Source organism: Lissotriton vulgaris, chromosome 1_1 (genome assembly GCF_964263255.1).
Source record: "Lissotriton vulgaris chromosome 1_1, aLisVul1.2, whole genome shotgun sequence".
Classification (NCBI taxonomy): domain Eukaryota; kingdom Metazoa; phylum Chordata; class Amphibia; order Caudata; family Salamandridae; genus Lissotriton; species Lissotriton vulgaris.
Genome location: NC_141685.1, coordinates 1896335688 through 1896355236, shown reverse-complemented (window position 1 = coordinate 1896355236; position 19549 = coordinate 1896335688). Strand labels below are relative to the sequence as shown.

The 19549-nt window shown below is 43.9% G+C and overlaps 1 protein-coding gene across 3 annotated transcripts in view; it reads right to left on the bottom strand.

Moving 5' to 3' along the window:
* The window catches only part of PPHLN1 (periphilin 1), a 718032-nt gene that overhangs the window by 170120 nt on the left and 528363 nt on the right, over positions 1–19549 (bottom strand). For all 3 annotated transcript variants that reach the window (XM_086919492.1, XM_086919497.1, XM_086919496.1), the window contains 2 exons: positions 18090–18218; positions 1903–2040 (listed from right to left, as the gene is read on the bottom strand). In XM_086919492.1, the coding sequence (XP_086775618.1) occupies positions 1903–2040; positions 18090–18218 (267 nt within the window). The remainder of the gene's footprint in view (positions 1–1902; positions 2041–18089; positions 18219–19549) is intronic.

The window sequence follows — 19549 nt, the reverse complement described above, 5'->3', positions numbered from 1 at the left end:
CATTGAAAATGAGGTGGTTCTCAATCTTCCAATCCTATGTTAGAACATTTGGGAACCATATTGAAAGCTGTCTTCCTCCATCGATATGTCCTCTGGCATTGCAGGTTTCGGCACATTCAATCGAAGGGGATGTCCTCCCTCCTCACGGCTCCATCCAAAAACCCAAGACAACCCTTCACCCACGTAGACCTTTCTCAAGCATACTACGAAGCAGGCTTCCATCTTGACTGTAGCTTCATCCGGATATTACGGTTTCTTTTTTTTCTAATTCCCCCTCTCTCACCTCCTTCCTGCTCTCTTCTTTCTGACTTTACCCTCCTGCCCTTCTCCTGTACACAGCTCTCCTTCCTGCTGTCAGACCTCTCCCTCTCTATATTTCTATTGAGTTCCACACCGACTTACCCCCTTTTCCCGCTATTTTTATATGTTGCTACGTCCTTACTTCTCCCTCTTCTCTTCTCATGCAACCCCTCTCCTTCTAGACCCTCTCTTGGACAGGGAGACGACAGGAAGACGTGGTGGGCACACCTGGTAAGGAGGAGACTCAAAGAGAAGCCACACAGTGAAGTTGCCAGCACAGAGTAGTTGCAAGCCACGGGGAGGAGATATGGGAAACTATCTGACTCTGAAAGGGCAAAGGTTAAAACATTCACCAGAGACCACATCTAAACCCACTCCCCACCAATCCAGTCTAAAAATGCCGATGATCACACCGTTGCTCCAGCTGGGCTTCAAAATTGTTATACATAATAACCAGGGATAATTAAGGGCCACACAAGCAGATGTATTAGTGTTCAACATATGACGTAAGATCATACTAGCAAGACTAAATAGGTCAAAACTACCTGAGTAGCATTCAGACCGAATACAGTTTCTGCATCAATAATAGTGACATGGCATATTTCCCCGCTATTCTTGGATAAACTGTCCAAAACAATTCAGGTGGTTATGTTGCAATTCTAGAACGTATCTCCCAGGGTCCCTATGTTCTGTACTCTCTTCAGTCAATAATTAATTCACGTATCATCGATTCGTTTTTGGGTGCTGTGCTGTCAAAATATGCTTCCAACCCGAAAAGGCACAAATATATAATCAGATATAGCGTTTCCCCAGTGGTAGAAAGTCTTTAGAAGCACTCTATATTGTAAGCATAAAGAGCAAAATGTCCGCAGAGCAGATTAAATACCTTATCGAGAGCAGAGGAAGAACGCGATCTTTTTACTCCGTCCTATTTCTCCATCAGTAAGCAACAACAGAACATCTAGAATGTTCTTTTTCTAGGTAATGGCTCCTTGGGTTTCGAGACCTATTGCGAAATCATTCACTGGAGGGCCCTTTAGTCCTTTGAAAAGTAAGAGTCAGCAGACACCCATCACCATTCAACTGTCGCTGCCCATCCCATTAATTAAGTTACCAAATCTTGTAGAGCTATACTGATAAGGAATATACATCCCATTAGCTTCTAACTTTTTACTTTTCCCTATGAGGCAACTACAAAGTGTAAGTGACACAATATGAAACACACAGAGAAATGTTGATATGTTTTCCGTACTGGACTACTAGCATCTAATTATGTGGTCACACAAGTGTCAATAGTGGGAGTCGATTTACGACTGCAGTTTGACTATGGCGTAAATTCAACATCCAGATAAAATTGTTAGCCTAGTTAGTCATCTTACTTTTGGGATTTACTTTCAAGGCCAAAAATGGCTTTGGCACGAGCTTAAGTAATGTACAGTTGAATTTTAGAATAATGACCGATTTTTCATTTTATTCTTAAATGGAAATTTGAACTTGATAATAAACGGAACTTCTGATCACAGCACGTAAAACAAGCAGGCACAAACGAATAAGTACTGTCGCACTTTAACAAAACAAATGTTTTTCATTTTTCTTTCTCACCTCTTCAATGCGTTTCGTTTTGGCAGCTATTGCTTTTGTGCGTCTGTTTAGGTTTTTTTCATACAACTCAGCCCCACTCCTCGCGTTTAATTCACGTTCTTGCATTTGGTCTTCATACGACATGGCACCAGAACAAGCCTTTTAAAAGAAAATGCAGTTTTACATTGCATAAAAAATAGCAGCGCAGACATTTCGATTTTACCTGTTCTCACCTCTTTTTACGAACTAATTTAATTCTGGGAAAACGTAAACATAACCAGACTTTAACTGGACTGCCTATCTCATTAAACACAAACAATGCTGTCAATTCTGTTTTGAGCCAATCTGCACATTATTACAACAAACGTCTATAAATAGGACCGAAAAACTGTTGAACATGGAGTTTAAAGACCTTGACTAAATAATAAGTTACCCTAGACACTGGTGCTCTTACTTAATGCGTGAAATCTACGAAACAGAATTAAAAAAAGAGAAACTGATGGTGTCCATTAAAAATAAAAAATCTTATTATTTACAGCTTTTTTAGTGCCAATACCACTTGCAGAAAATGGGATTTTCAAAGAAAATCATAACTTTCAAAGAGGACAATGGTTACTTTATGTACTTCTGAAAGAGATTAAATTCCCTCGAAGTGTAGTATTTCCTTAGCCATCTTCCCATATGTTAAGCATGCAAAAGGAAGGTCAAACATTCCTCAATAGACGTCGCCGCAACTGTGAATCACCGCAGCCACAGATGCGTTTTGACAGCAAGGTGTGTTTCAAGTGGTAGTCGATGGACAGAAACACCATGTAAAACACTATGCAGTTTTCAACTTGATGGTTTCATATAAGCAGAAGGTACTAGGTTCTTGTCAGAACAACTGAAAGAGCTGCAGGGACTTGCAGAACAGCAAAACGTCACAGGAAAGGATGGTAACTTAGAAAAAGATTGGAGCTTGCTAGAGAGGGGGGCGACATAAAGCTCAGTCAGCATCAATTGATTCATGTCGGGTAGCTACATCACTGCCAGAGCAAGGGTAAAGGAGGACAAACGGATTTGGGGGTGTTAATTCTCACAGAATATCTAACCCGGCACTTACCAAATAGCGTGAAATTATACAGGAAGAAGAAATAAGTGCGGTGCCATAGGTGAGGGAAAAAATCCTAAATCCCCAAACAAGGACCCTGGGGTCCGGCTATGTACAAAAAATGTGCCTGTACACCCCTATGTAAGGAAAATACAGTACAACACAATTTCTGTTGGTTAATGATGGAGACAATGGTGTCCTTTTTGGAGTGTTCGCCTTTAATGGTATTTTTCAGAGCAAGCCAGCCAACACGTGTTTTGTCAATAGGGTGTTAGATCCTTGACTTCTTCAGGACTGTAACGAGGCAATTGGTGTCTTAGACCTAAACACCAGTGATAATTCCGACCCTGTGGGTCATAAGTAATCCAAAGCTGATACTCTGAGTTAATACGCTTTTCGTTCTTCAGTGTGAGTCTTTCTATAGGTGTCAAACAGTGATAGTTGACCCAGTGTTTCAAACTGGTGTATTGTATTCATGCTAAGTACGGCATGGTCTCTGTGAGTCCAAAGTTCAAAAAATCAAAGTCTGGCATTCCCAATTAGAACCGGCAAAATGAAGCCATCAATCAGTCTGCAGCGAGTTAGCCAGACTACAGTCGTGCTCCCGGGACTGTGTTTCAACCGCATGGAAGAGCCTTCCCGTCAATTCAGTACAATGTACTCCGCACTATAAAGTGTCAGCTGCTTCATTCTTAAGGGCTAACAAATGCACCTTATTGGAACGGAATCTCCAATAATGAAACATTTGGGTTCCCTGCCAGTGCCTTTCTTCCATCTGCATAAATGAGTCTGTGGCTCAGGCACTTTCCTTCAAACGCAGGTCTCTGTGTCCTTCTAACAGTGTATTGTACATCCCTAGGCAATTATAACTTTATGACTGTTGCAAATCTGTACATATACTGGTCTTATCAGTACATCTTATTTCTGAACTCAGTGTAACAATCAACGAGAAAATACAATAGCAGTTTGTTCTAATTAAAAACAATTGTTTATCACAAGTTTAAAAATCAATTTATAACACGTATCAGAAAGTAAGACCAGCGATCATGGAGTGTCACCTATGCCATTATAAGCGTGAAACATTGGCTCACATCTTACTATGCTGTCCCGCCCTGTTGTCAATCCGACAAATCCATCTAAGGCCCATTCTCCTCCAACTGGGCACGCGGGCGGCAAAGGAGGCAGTCCCTTTAGCTATATTTGCTGGACACGGTGCAGCACATGGCTAATTTGGAAAGTTCATCTACCATGCCCGACAAGCCCTAATGGACAGGTCAAATACGGCACCACATGGAATTCATCTGGAGGAAGGCCTAATTCAGTCCGGTCCCCTCTAAAAACTTGTCCGGTGCAGTTAAAGGATCTATAGTTACTGCATTTTAGAAATCAAAACACCAAATGGTGGTTTTAGGATCAACCCGTACATATGCATTGTTATCTTCAATTTTAATCATTTTTTAATATTGATTGCTCTTTTTGTATTGGTTTTTATTAATCGCACAAATAAATTGTCATTGTCAATATAACACGTATCAAGCTGTCCTCTATATCTAATTGACATGTAGACACACATGTTCAATCATATAAAAACAGTTACATAAAATACAGAAAGTCGTGGCGGAAAAGGTAATTGTCTTGAGTTTCTGTATTTTATGTAAAAAAGACAATTACCTTTTCAGGGAAAACTACCTATTTCAGTGATATTGTTCTATGCTGAAAACAATGTATAATTATATGAGAAAGCACCCCCTCTTAAGATTCCATATTTTTACAAATTGAGGTACATATCCGACCATTTATGAGGCCTTAAGTCATATAAGTAGATAAATGTAACCCATTGTGACAAATAACATTACATACCTGTTTGTTCTTCAATCTCATGGTCTCCCACTGTATCCTATCTTATCTGTCACACACACCATGCCTTTCCCTTCCTCATTAGTTTCACTAACACTATTCAATTAACTGTTTACACAAACCTTACCACTTAATGTCAGTCCTTCTTAATTCTTTACAATTCTTGCTTGTCTCTAGTCTGCCCTCCCCAGCCCAACCCAATTATGTTACTACTCAGCCTCTTGGAACAATGGACTAGCCAATCATTCCAAGCTTTCGAATACTAATGCCACACTGGTAAGAGCTATCATGTTAGTAGGCACAAGTGAAATCACAAAAGCTGCAGTAGGGGCACCAGCTAGATCAGTCACCAGAGTGACCAACTGAACTGTGCTCAACTAATGTGTAACTTTATCTTCATCACCATAATTTCATTCCCTCCTATCTCTCTGGAAAAAACAGTAATTCCTTCTACCTCTGCGGTCAGACAGGCCAAAGAAATTATCCACTCACCATAATCTACATCGGAGACATAACAATCATCAATATCCCCAACTGCCCGTCCAGCCAGAACAATCACAGGAGCAAACACTAGAGATGCAAACTAAACCGGTGACCCTGCAATAAATCTTGGAACAACCCAATAACATCATTTTACTTATTGCTACTAGGTATCAGACTACCAGACAAGAGAACAATCCCATCTCTGCTTCCATACTGATAAGAGGAATCAGTGGAAGGATAACTAGAACCCAAGACACAGTCAAAACCACTTTTTATCCGTTATGAAATATCTGGCATGAGTGTATATTCCCAGACATATCAGGGTATATGAAGCAACTAGATCTTGATTTGTCCGCAACACCTCCCATACATCAAGAAATGAAAAATGCAATATTTATAATAATGTAATGAGCCAGTGCATTTAGCCCTTACCAGAAGACCCCAGAACCACCTGTCTCGCATACTAATTAACAACAGATGTCTCAGCAAAAACAGAATACGCTTATGACCGGTCAGTTGAGCTCAAACCGGCTGACAGCTCCATCACTGATACAAGGCCAAGAGAACACTCTGCGCCTCGTTGACATGAGACCATCCCTCAAGGGTACCTAACTTGGTTCAGAAGCTACCCAAAAAAGATGAGCAGAGTATTCTTTTAACCAGCACTAAAGAATAGTACAGTTTGGAGTGCTATCTTACTTATTTTCTCCCTTCATATATTTCATCTTCTTGCTTTCTATCCAACAACCACCCCCAGAAAAGCCCATGTCTGCTCAGATGCTCTTGTAGACTCAATATTGAACACTGCATCCGACCACCCAAACCTCCGTTATTTAGGAGAGGTTACCACCTGGTTCAACACACCATAACTACTCCAACCTGTATCCCTTTTCGTTACCTTGAGGCGCTTGTCTTCTGTCAACCAGTTAAAGGGCTTACAAAGTCTAAAGCCACACTCTCAAGTCTATCTTTGCCTCAAGAGGAGTAATCTCAGTTACAGTTGGCTGTTCCCAAAATCGTCACTTAATTGACAGCCAAGCCACAACCCATTCTTGTTTGTATGGAAAACATGCAAAACTTTCCCCGTCACTCTTTTCCAAACTAATTATTGTGCAAGAAGCCGCCACGTGATGCTGCAGTTTGAAGCCTTACTCAGTGTCTCACACACTTTAAAAATACTACTCATTGGTCACAATCGAACCAGCACTCTTCCTAACATGCAACAACTTACATCACCGTCCAAAAAGCAATTTGGAACCTCATTAGAGGGTAGGAAAGTCTGTCTCACCAGGTCATGCTCACAGGGTAAATACCCTGACCCACATAAAGAGAACATACCATCACCGGGCTCAAGCACAAGAAGAACTGCCGAGCCCTCGAGAAAGTCTGGAGAAGGGAACCGACACCGGACAACAGGACCTCCTTCAAGCTTGCCACCCGGAAGCACCACCAGCTGATCCGCGCCGCCAAGAAAACAGCATTCAAGGACCGGTTGGACAACAACGCACACAACTGCAAGGAACTCTTCAACATCGTGAAAGAGCTTTCCAACCCCAGCGCAGGAAACAACAACATCACCCCATCGCAAGACCTCTGCAACTCCCTCGCTTCATACTTCCACAACAAGATCGCGGACATACACAACAGCTTCAACAACCAACCAACGCACACCATGACCGAACAACCACCCCCCACCACCACCCTCCACGCCTGGACCCCGATCAGCACCGAAGACACCATCCGCACGATGAACTCCATCCACTCCGGATCACCGACCGACCCCTGCCCTCACCACGTCTTCAACAAGGCCGACGCTGTCATCGCACCCCACCTGCGAGACATCATCAACACATCCCTCGACACCGCCATCTTCCCTGAGAGCTGGAAACACGCCGAACTCAGCGCTCTACTCAAGAAACCAACAGCGGACCCCACCGACCTCAAGAACTACCGCCCCATCTCGCTCCTCCCGTTTCCAGCCAAAGTCATCGAGAAGACCGTCAACAAGCAGATGGCCGCCTTCCTCGAGACGAACGGATCCCTCGACCCCTCACAGTCCGGCTTCCGAGCCAATCACAGCACCGAGACCGCCCTCATCGCCGCCACCGATGACATCCGAGCCCTGATGGACAACGGAGAAACAGCGGCCCTCATCCTCCTAGACCTCTCCGCGGCATTCGACACGGTCTGCCACCGCACCCTAGTACAGCGCCTCAGCAACATCGGAATCCAGGACAAGGCGCTGGAATGGATCACCTCCTTCCTCGACGGAAGAACACAGAGTCCGCCTACCACCGTACAAATCAGAGGCCTCCGAAGTCATCTGCGGCGTCCCTCAAGGATCATCTCTGAGCCCCACCCTCTTCAACGTCTACATGAGCCCCCTCGCGGCCATCGTACGCAAACACAACCTCAGCATAATCTCCTACGCCGACGACACCCAGCTGATCCTCTCCCTGACCAACGACCCCGCCTCCGCCAGAGCCAACCTGCACGAAGGGATGAAAGAGGTAGCCGAGTGGATGACGACCAGCCGCCTGAAACTGAACTCTGACAAGACGGAGGTCCTCATCCTGGGCTCTTCACCCTCCGCCTGGGACGACTCCTGGTGGCCTCCCGCCCTGGGCACCGCACCCAAACCGACAGACCATGCACGCAACCTGGGCTTCATCCTGGACTCCTTCCTCTCCATGACCAGGCAAGTCAACAACGTCTCCTCGGCATGCTTCAACATCCTACGCATGCTACGGAAGATCTTCTGGTGGATCCCCACCGAGACCAGGAAGACCGTCACCCAGGCCCTCGTCACCAGCCGACTGGACTACGGCAACGCCCTCTACGCCGGTACCACCGCCAAGATCCAGAAGAGACTCCAGCGGATCCAGATCGCCTCAGCCAGACTCATCCTCGACATCCCACGAACCAGCCACATCACCGGACATCTGAGAGACCTTCACTGGCTCCCCGTCAACAAAAGAATCACCTTCCGCCTCCTAACCCACGCACACAAAGCCCTACACGACCAAGGCCCGAGCTACCTCAACAGCCGGATCAACTTCTACGCTCCCAAACGCCACCTCCGATCAGCCAACCACGCCCTCGCCGCCGTCCCCCGCATCCGAAGAGAGACTACAGGAGGAAGGTCCTTCTCCTACCTGGCCGCCAAGACCTGGAACTCCCTCCCGACCGACCTGCGCCTGACCCAAGACCACCTCTCCTTCAGGAAGAAGCTGAAGACCTGGCTGTTCGAGCAGTAGCGGCACCCCCCCCCCAGCGCCTTGAGACCCTACGGGTATGTAGCGCGCTTTATAAGTTTCACTGATTGATTGATTGAGCTACTCTCCCATTATCTGCATTGTTGGCTACTGTGACATGCCGCATTGAAAAATAACTACTCATCTCTCTCATTGCACAGAGCACTGCTTGAGAGGTGGGGCATGGAGAATCTGGACCATGACCAGACGCTATCAAGGACAACAAGTGCAAGCACGGGGGATTGTGCATGCTCCTAGCATGGCAGCCACATTGACATTGACTCTTCAAATCATTCTAGAGGTTTGGGGGTCCTACTGGAATGGTTCTACTCAGTAACATGATCTGTCAATGGGCATTCTATGAATCTCCACTTTTTGACACTGTTTTCGAGATGCTGAATAGCTAACTGCTTCGTGGCAAATGTGTTCATGTGAACAGCCAAATCTTAAGTTCATTCCTGAATTTGGTGCATTTACTTTTCTACTGTTAAATTCACCTTCTGTAGACTTTTAGACAAATCCTCCACACGAGTTGGATTTGTTTTCCTTCTTGTGTTTTGTTTCCTTAGCTTAGTGAAGTCCTGTCCTGCCCTATTACGACAGCCTGTCCTCTACTGTGATGAGTGTCCTCTCCTGTGAGGAAACACGGTCCAGTCCTGTAACAAGACTGCTCAAAATCAATCACCTATTATAATTTCCGCATTCGTACTTTCTCTGAAAAAGTTACTTTAAATGATTATCATTTTCTAATACATCTTTCCTTTTGGACTCCATTGAATTTTCCTTTGCAACATTGAGAACATTCTTTACTTAAACTTTGAGAAAGATGTATAACTAGATGTAGTTTTAAGAATCATTTACCATCTGTCTCCTTCACACGTTTAGCCTAGTACCCTCCTTATCTTCTTCTCCTTCCTACTTGATGTAAGTACTACACAACAATCATAAAAACGATTTATTTGACACATCTATTCTATTCTGCAACTTATACTTCCTTCATCTACCACTAATGAGAGCATGATCTGGTGTTGGCATGGGATACAGAGGGTGTTGCTTTGATATCGGCTGTCTAAAAGTACGCAATACGTGAGAACTTTTTCACAGTTAAAGTTAAGTTAAACGGGGATATACCACTGAATAATATATATACTCTTCCACAACTCTTTAAGGATTTGTTTCAGACTTGATCCCTGCAACACCTGCATAATCAGTCTTTGAATATGCAAATTAATCAAGGTAGACCATTTGAAGAAGATCCCCAGCTGCTCTGTTTAGAAGTAATGTATATTCCACCACTATCCAAGGGATTCATAGTTTAAGCCGATTGCAGTTGTGGCTCCAACATAGGCCCTTGGCATACTTCAGTGGAAGAGATCGAGATCTACACCAAGCAAGACAGTATGGAATAATTATGGGAAAAATATCCTTAGTGATTCCAATAATTCAAGCCCCTGGCGCTTCCACTTTCTCAACTGCAGTTGCCAGTACGACCAGAAAGCAAAATGCTGCATATGTCATCTCAGCTCCGTACCCTTGCCTCCTCAGCAACTCAAGGCGGAAGCATGTAGTATGTAGGGCAAGAATTACAAGTATGACAGTCACTGTATAGGTTTTGTTTCCTTACTCTATGACCAGGCTTTCATTAGAATGGTAAACTGATATAAAAACCAAAGAACTATAGGAGTGGGAGATAGCAAATACCAGACAAGTGTTCAAGCAAATAGGTTCGAAAAAGAAAATTGAGTTTTGCCACTTCTTTTCCTGAGGTGAGTTCACCAAAGAAAATGAACAACTGATAAGACACATACAGATTGTACAATGTTGCCTCAGCCAACATAGCATGAGGCCAAGGTTAAAAAACAGTACAAACTATTAACTGATTTAGATGGAAACTGATAAATACTTTATCAATGTAAGAACCAGCAGTTAAAAAAAAAGAAACAACTCATGTTAGTGTAAATCTCTAGAACGTAAGAGACACGAGCTTCATATTTCAACAGGTAAAGGGGGATGGCTACCAAAATTCCGCCTTTTGAACATTCAGGTTATATTTGCACACAATGGGGTATTGTTGATTTCTGCTTTTTTCCCCTAAAAAATATAATCCATTTCGTGCTTACATGAAATGGAAAATATAACATTTCCTTTATGGCGCTATTTACCAAACTGAACATCAATTTGGCTATTGTGCAAAACAAATTAAATAACATTTTTTAGCCAACAACATCTTAGAAGGGAACTTGAGCTAGATTTTCCTATAAGAAAACAGTACCAACCTGTGACTTGGCCGGGGCTCTGTAATACATTTTGTTTCCTTAAACCTTGAACTAGAAAAATCACTTTGAAAGTGCTCTGGTCTTGGTGCTAAGTTTGGCAGTCATGCTCATCATGACGAAATATGCTCACTGACCCCAGGAATCATCCAAAATGTACGAATTAGAGTAATCTTAGGTTAATCTCCCAGAGAGTGGATACGCTCACAAAATGTATGTTTAATGTTATGTACTGCTTAATACAATACAGCTGGCACCTTAAGATGAAGTTTTGGAACCATTGATGTCACATGAATGTAAGGGATAACATAGGTACGGAAGTCCACTAGATGGAGGAATAATGCGCGGCATAGTGAATCCAGAAAAGATTCACGCTGCAAAACATAGCTTCGGAAGTCAACTTCTTTTTTTTAGAAAAAAGTATTAACGTCCTCTTGCTTTGTATTGGTTTTGAAATGACAAAAGAGGAGGCTCAAGTGTTTCAGCAACAGCACTGTATTTACAGTAAGGCTCTTTCTTTATCTCTGGACTTTCCCATATTTCTAAAGAAATAAGGTAGAATTATATGCATCTTATTGGTGTATTCTCCCTTCTATCCTTCTTCTCCATTATTTATTTGCTTTATCTCTTAATTTTAGATCAGAAGCAAAGGTGGGACTATTAAGGGATTGCTGTTTTGTGTCCCTTAACAATAAAGGTGTGAGTTGCCCTTTGCATCCCCTTCACTTCATTTGAATCAGTATAGGAAAGGAGACTTGGGTGAACAGAATTAGAAACCATATAGCATTTTCCACCGTTTCCTATCCAGCCCACTGACTCAATGGAATGGTCAATTTCTTTGTGACATTAGGAACGCAAGGGATCCAAGCTTCACATTACCCAATAAGAGTATGAGGCTGGAACTTGGTAGCATTTTCCTAAACCTGAAGGAGGTGCCATGGGAAACCACGTCTTTATAAAAACACAAACCAGAGTTTCCTAGAGCTGCATAGCTCAAACGGAGGCCCTCCTGTGGAAGCTGTGCAGGACCTTATATGAAAAGCAAGAGCCACTCCATAGCTGCTCAAATCAAAGGGAAAGTCTTCTAACACAGTCACTAGGTCAATAAAGTATGAGTTACTTACCTTCGGTATCTGGTAGAGACGTTGTCTAGCCGTAGATTTCCTAACTTAGACTAACTCCAATTTTTTTTTGCAGCAGCAGCACCTCTGCGCGCCGGGGGAGGGCACCACACGACCCCTCCCTGACGTCATCCAGGTCATGTAAGTCCCTCCCGGCGCGCTGACGTCAGTTTTCTTCGGAGAAACTTTTCCGCGGAGCCACCAACAAAAAACTTTGAAAGTATGGGAACAGTGTGCGAGGGATGAAAAATCAGTGAATAAAGGAAGATGATGATGGAAGACACCATCGTAAAAGACAGAATGAAACACTCCCTACATATAAGTGAAAAGCTGTGAGAAAGAGCCCCGCAAGCTAAGCAAAGACTCTTCCCCGAGTGCAACAGGGAAGAACATCTCAACAGACAGAAATAGATTGATAGTGCTATACATCACTGTGTCGACAAGTAAGAACGGAACACAGAAAGAATAACAGTCCACCGTAAGGAGGGATGAAAATACTGACCTTTTCCCTGTAATAACGGAAGAAACAGAACACAAAAGACCATCAAAAAGAGGGTGACCATGAGGAGACCAGGACCTTGCGTTAGTAGAGAAGACGGAAGGAAGGGAAGGTAACTGGAGAGGAAAATAAATCTCCTTGTGAAACAAAAGACACCATATTAAAGGAAATAAGCCCCTCAGCAGCAGAAGTTAACTGTATAGGGAAACACTCAATGGAGTGCAACAATAGGAACCCCCTTGAGAGATAACCCAATGGCAACTGAAGAGGCCAGTGGAGAACACCACTAGACAAGGTCCTCACTGAACGGGGAGGCTGGGTGGGCGTTAAGGTATCTGCGGCTAGACAACGTCTCTCCCAGATACATCGTTACCAAAGTTAAGTAACGCAGACATCTGATAGAGACATTTAGCTGCAGATTCCGTAACTTAGAATAGATACCACAGCCATACCCCAAAAGGGAGGTGGGTCTGCAACAGAGCAAAAGAAAGCAGCAAGCATTCGATCTGACAATAGAGTGACAGAGAAGGGGGTAAGCTGTGGCGGAACAGCCAGTCAACAACCCAAGCAGCTCGAAAGAGCAGAATTAACAGGATAAAGATATCCTAAAAATGCCAGAATGGCGCTATACCATACCCGTATCAAAAATGACAGGTGCTATACCATACCTGTATAAAAAATGACCTGTAGAAAGGCACGAGTCCTATACCAGAGCAAATAAAGAGAGAGAGAAGAAGAAAGACCACTCTTCTCTTAATGGCGAACGAGGAGTACATCAACCCAAGCTGAAATGAACTTGAAGAGATGCAACCCAAGCCTAACAGACTAGCCTATAGAAGGAAGTCAAAGGAGCCGTTGTCAAAAGCCCAATGGGAAGAGCTAGAACCTGAGCAATGCTCTGGGAATAGCCGGAGGAACAAGAAATACGCCAAGTGCACACCCAACCACAAAAAGAAGGATTAACGACAATTAGCATCAATTCTGAACCCGCTTAAGCTGGTAGAAACGTGCAGCAGGCAAACTGCCATAGAGACCTTAAAGTGGCCTACACAAGAAGCATAAGAGTGCCCGACCGGGCAGTATGAAACCAAAGTGAGAAACAACCCACAATATAGACTTGTAGGCAGAGTCAATGACCACTGCCATTAGAAAAACTGCCCCACAGGCGTATCGCTAACAAGAGAAGGTGATAATTTGGAAAAAGGCATATCCGAAGTGGCCAAAAACACCAAGATAACGAAAGGTGAGAAGAGTCTCAGAATCAGAGACCAAAACTTCAGAAAGACACGTACAGCGTCGAACATCAAAAAGGGGCATATGAAGCGGAAGTAAGGAGGACCCTATGGGCAACTTGGAACAACTCAGAAAAGCTCCCCCACACAGGGAGATATTGGTCCAGACCTCGCAGCCTTGACAAGAGGTGGCGACATAGGAAGAAGAATACCAAGGCAACCGGCATGTATACAGAAGGTATAAACATATAATATGTAGAGACAGCACTAGCGAGGAGCAGGAACATGTCCATATCGCATCACAGCTAGTACAGTAAGGGCAGGGAGGGGCCGTTTTTGAAGAGGAGACCATGAAACCCCCCAAGGTGGATGACCATGGCGTAAGCAGATGGCACCAGGGAAAAACATAAAACACTGTACAATTTGACCACAAAGCGACGCATGGAGTCACAGGAGCCCCAGGCCCAGGTGAGATAAGCAAAGCTATATAATAGCGTACAAGTACCCCACATGGAGTATGCTTACACCAAACAACGGGGAAACGCCTCTTAGGGCAATAAGCAAAGCCAAAGAGCGCAGCAAGGAATATAACTCATGAACCTGAGTTCCGAATCGTAAGAAATTACCGAGCTGAGCCTCCCGGCTCAAAAGCACAGACACAGGACCACACACAGCAACCTGCGGAACATGGCCACAACAGGCCAACAAGTTTACAGAGGTACAAGGGAACCCAGTAGGTGATTAAGGATCTTCGGTAGCAATTGGAGTAACAACAGTGGTTCTTAAAAAGACTTTTTAGAACTTTTGAATAAAATATAGCCTGCAATGAGTCCTATATTCATTAGTGTCCAGCCGGACAGAAATTTGTTATCAATTGAGTGTATAAAGGAGTATTCAAAAGCAACAAACAAAACAGTGGGATACAATCCTGCATCCGGTACACGAGAACATGATAAAACAAAACAAAACAAATAAACATAAGGTTTTTTTAGGCAACAATAAAGAGGAAGCTTCTGGTCAATGATAATACATAAACAAGCTATCCAAGATAGTTAACACACTGATAGAACACATTGGTTGACTGTGTGAAACTATACGAGTGGTCGACGGAGTTTCGATCCCTTTGAACGTGTAATGGGATCATCATCAGGACTGTTTTAATCACATGCCTGAATTTTAGTAACTGCCTTTGCAGCAGAGGAGCGTGTAAAAATTACGCGACCTGCAGTACAGAATCTGTACCTAAGCTTAGAGAGAGCCTCCGCCCGTTGGTGTCTCGACCTAGGGGTTTCAAGGTATTGGACCCACGGGATCGGTGATCCAATGAGGCAGGCGTCTTAGAAGGGCGATGCTTTACAACTGGCGTCAGTGGCCGCGTTTCGCTTTTCACAATGGCATGAACGCTGTTCGCGCCATTGTGAAAGCGGTAGGTAAAGGGGCAGAAGGGGGTTGCATGTTTAAAATGAGGGTGGCCAATGAGACCTCTTGCAAAAAAGCCACACCAGCCTCAGTAGCCCTCACCGGAGGGGACAACAGCTCATCAGTGGGGGAGGGTTGTAAGCTGACCCTCCCAAGACACTGAGGGTGCGACCAATGCCCCACACAAGAGAGCCCCATGGAAGAATGAGGATCCTGATGGGGCTCCTGGGGAGGCAAAGAGCCTGCCGGATCTGGGAGCTCCTGAGGAGGCTCCACAAATTCCAAGGGGGGCACTGGAAACAATATCTCCGGCGACGCCGGGCGAGAGGGTGGTGCCAAACTCTCTCCAGTGGCCTCTAGAGAAGAGTCCACAACTTGGCGCGGACACCGCACCAAATGACACTCGTCGGCGCCGATTGTGCCTCGTCAATTGCCGAATCGGCTGCATCTGGCGTCAAGTCGGCGCCACGACAAGCTCCCCTTCCAAAGAAGGAGAAGGCGCCAGAGCTGAAAGAAGCGGAGCCGAGCCTCCGGCGCCAGCTCCGGACAGGCGGCCACCTGCCCAGAAGCCCAGGGTGTGCTCAAGGCAGGGCTATGAGCACCGGCAACCACCTGCGGCGCCACAGGGAGCCCAGCAGGGCTTTGCAGCGCGGCAGAGGCGCCATGAATCGTAGAGGGGGACCCAGGTGGGCCACGCCCTAACAACTCCAGGTTGACCGTAGAGGTGGATGCAACCGGGCCGTGCCCTAACAACACCACATCTCTAACGTTCCTCGGGGCAGAGGCTCAATTGGTGCCAGGGACAAACCCGCCGGCGAGTCCATCGGGGACCCCACAAGAAGCGGAGGCCCAGAGGATGCCCCAGGAAAAGGAGAGGACCCAATGGAGGCCTGAAGATACAAATAAGATGTGGGTCGGTCGCGGACATCTGCTGCGAACTAGAATTACAAGTTTTAAAGCCCGAAGGCATCGCACACTGTTCCTGACGCGAAGCGTCGAAAAGAAGGCCTTTAAACAGGCCAGAGGAACCGCTCACTCCGGATCCGCGTCAGACGCGTAAAAGAAGGAAACTGATGTCAGTGCGCCGGGAAGGACTTATATGACCTCGCTGACGTCATGTACGTGGACGACGTCTGGGCGGGGTCGTGTGGCGCCGTCCCCCGGCGCACAGAGGTGCTGCAGCGAAAAATTTCCGGATCCAGTCTGACGCCTGGGAAAATTCTAAGCTAAGGAATCTGCGGCTAGATGTCTCTATCAGATGGAGAGATGTATGTCCCTCCACATCCTTATCATCATAACATTTCTGACCAAGGAAAGCAGTGCTAGAAGACATCTCGGTCTGGTCAGAGTTGAGTACCATGAAAGTGGCAAATTCCTATACAGTTTTAGGCCTGGTTATGTTGGCCTGAGCATTAGAACAGAAATCCTTTGTGAACATCAAGCACCCCATCACCTATATGCCTGTAGAAATCCATGTGGTTTGTAACCAGATGGTAGTGAGAGTGTTCTAAAGCAGCAGTTCTTACTGGTTGACTTCTGAGGGCTCCCAAAGAATCATTTACTTGAATACAGAGACAACAACCAAGTTATTACAAGAAGTTGGGGGGCCACTGGCCTAAGCAATTTCTAGGATTTGAACCTCAAAACAACACACATAAAAACACATTAATATGTTTTTGTGGACACTGCCAGACATATACTTGTGTGGAGAATCACCCGCTGTTACTGGGGTGCTACTCAGAGCAGACATGGTATCCTGTGGCATATCTCAAATGCATATGTGTATGTGGTGTTGGGCAATGCCCCCATGGGCTTCTTTGTGTCGCAAGAAGCGTAATTCCTGGATCCGCCAGTGTTATCTGTCCATATGGTTGATATTTGCACTGCATGTATTATGTATGTGTGCACAGATTTTATGATAACAATAAAATAGATTCAAACAAAAAAAAATATGCATCAAACAAATGTGCAAATATTGAAATAGTTGTGTAATTCACTATCCAATATAAAAAAGTTTTAACATTTTTAATTTGGCTCCCTAAATTGAATACATTTTCATTTATGAAAATATTATTTAATTTTGTAAAGACATCACGGACCCCCAAGGGTCATCGGACCACAGGTTAAGAACAACTGATGTAAAGTATCCAACTGAAAGGCGGGTTCCTATATCAAATCAACCAGGTGCGTATGAAGTAATCCAAACCTGGTGTGTTTGTAGTAATCCAGACACTAAAAGTAGTGGTTGTGATGAGGTCAACGCTTTGCATCAAGTAACTTCATAGCTAACCAACACATATTTCTGGGGCTGTTTCAAAGGGCTCAAGATGCAAACTACAAAAAAAGATATTTTATTAAATGGATTTCTTTTAAAATCTAATGGCTTCAGGGCATCCATGGTAGGACAGTATCCTAAGTTCTGACAGAATTTTTATTCTCGGTATACAGATAAACCACTTCACCATGTATGCACAAAGTCTTCATTTTTGGGTAGTCAAACCAGTGGATGGTCCAGATCAAAGACTTTCAGCAAAAGTATGCATCATCCCTTTTGTAAGTTTTTTGGACATATTCAAATCACATCTGCACCCCATCTTGTAGTTTCTCATTATTTGTCCATCTCAGTAAATTATTTATTAGAACGCTGGGGATGGATTTACCTTTAAGGTATTTTGGGTTAATAAATGTATGTCTGATAGTCCATCATTGTGTTAATCTTTTCTGAGGCAAATAAGCTAGGCAAGCTATCAACATTCTATGGGTTTGTGATTTTAACTTAGACTGGAGGCTTCTAGCAGATACTCAATCCGGACACCATCAGAATGGAGACGAAGACGAACAAACAATGTAAAACAAAGCAAGAGACCTTCTCCATTTATCCACTGGGGATCTGGAACAACAATCCTGAATCCATTGGCACAGCCCAACCAAGCTCCAATTTAGGAAACAGACAGTTTTTTTTTTAATGAACCATTCTTACGTATTTTTCTTCATTTTCTGGCAATTTGTTGTCCTCAACTACTTTCTCCAGCTTTTCAGAAGCCCATTTGCTTGCAGCCTCTATGAGTTCATCATCACTTGGCCTAGATCCCTTTTCAAGGTTGGTAACCTGAAGTGAAAGAAAAATGTTTTTTTTAATTAAAGGCAAACAAAAAATGCATAATCCAGGTGCTCTAAATCGATTCAATAATATAACTAAACTCAAATATACTTCTGTCTTTATATGCTTGCTACTCACTCTTCCCCTTTTGTTATAATTTATTTTAATCATTTTTAAGGAAGCAGACTGCATGGCATAAAACAGGATTTTGTAACGCTACATTAAAGTAAAAACGGCCATGTACACACATTAATTTTTAAATTATGTGAAAGCAATAATACGCGAAGACAGAAGAAAAAATACACCTACTGATGACAGAAAAACACAACATTGTGATATTTAGATTAATAAGTGGATTTTAAACATTTCCGTAGAGTACGTCCAGTTCTCTAACTGTAATAGTTGTTTCCAGAAATATAGTTAAAAAAGCACACAAAAAGAATTTGAGAAAGCCTGCAGAGAAGCGTGAAACATTGGTATTGCTTGTGGTGGTGGGATGCATCACCCATGTTTACCTGATTTTTAAACATGGATTCAAAATAAAGGAGTTTGTACTTATGCACATCCCTTAACTAGCAGTAGCTCTTTCTTGAAAGAAAAAATGAGAGAAGGGACTACTGTAAAATGTATTCAGCACCATAACAAATTTGCCAGTGAGCAGTTCTTCACTATATTTAAAAACGTTACAATTGTGCAAAACAAATAACGAAAAGCATTAAAAATGCAATAGGTCTTGCCTTTGATTAAGTTAAAGTCATTTGCTTTGCTAATGGTAATGTATAGCAAAGCAAATGGCTTTAACTTAATGAAAGGTGAGACCTATTGCATTTTTAATGCTTGTTTTTTTTTATCTAAGTGAAGTTAATAAAACGTGCTCCCCACCCCCTTTCTTTTCATAAAACTTCACTGAAGCAGTGTTTTGCGTAATGGCAATACGCAAATGCAGGCCACTTTATTTGGTGTGTCCGTACCGATTTTTGATCCCAATTCAACCCTTCATGTGGTGGACTGTCACAAGAGCGAGAGCAGTATGGGCACAGCAGGCCTGGAAGAGGGAAACATAATTTTGGGGAGGACATACTTATGACCTCTTCGAATTAAGATGGAGGGAAGAAGGGCGATCACCCCTTTCTGCACAGGTGCTTCTGGATCACAATCTGTTGATGGGAAGCAAACTGCACTGAGAAAGTAACAGGCAAAAGTAATAGCAATGACACTAAAACACCCGAACTAGCTCAGAATACAAGGGCAACTCGGCTGCGCAAATGGCGGTGAGAGCAGGAAACCGCGGACTGCAAATGGAAGTGACAGTCCTCAGCGTGACAAGGCACCTGCTAACT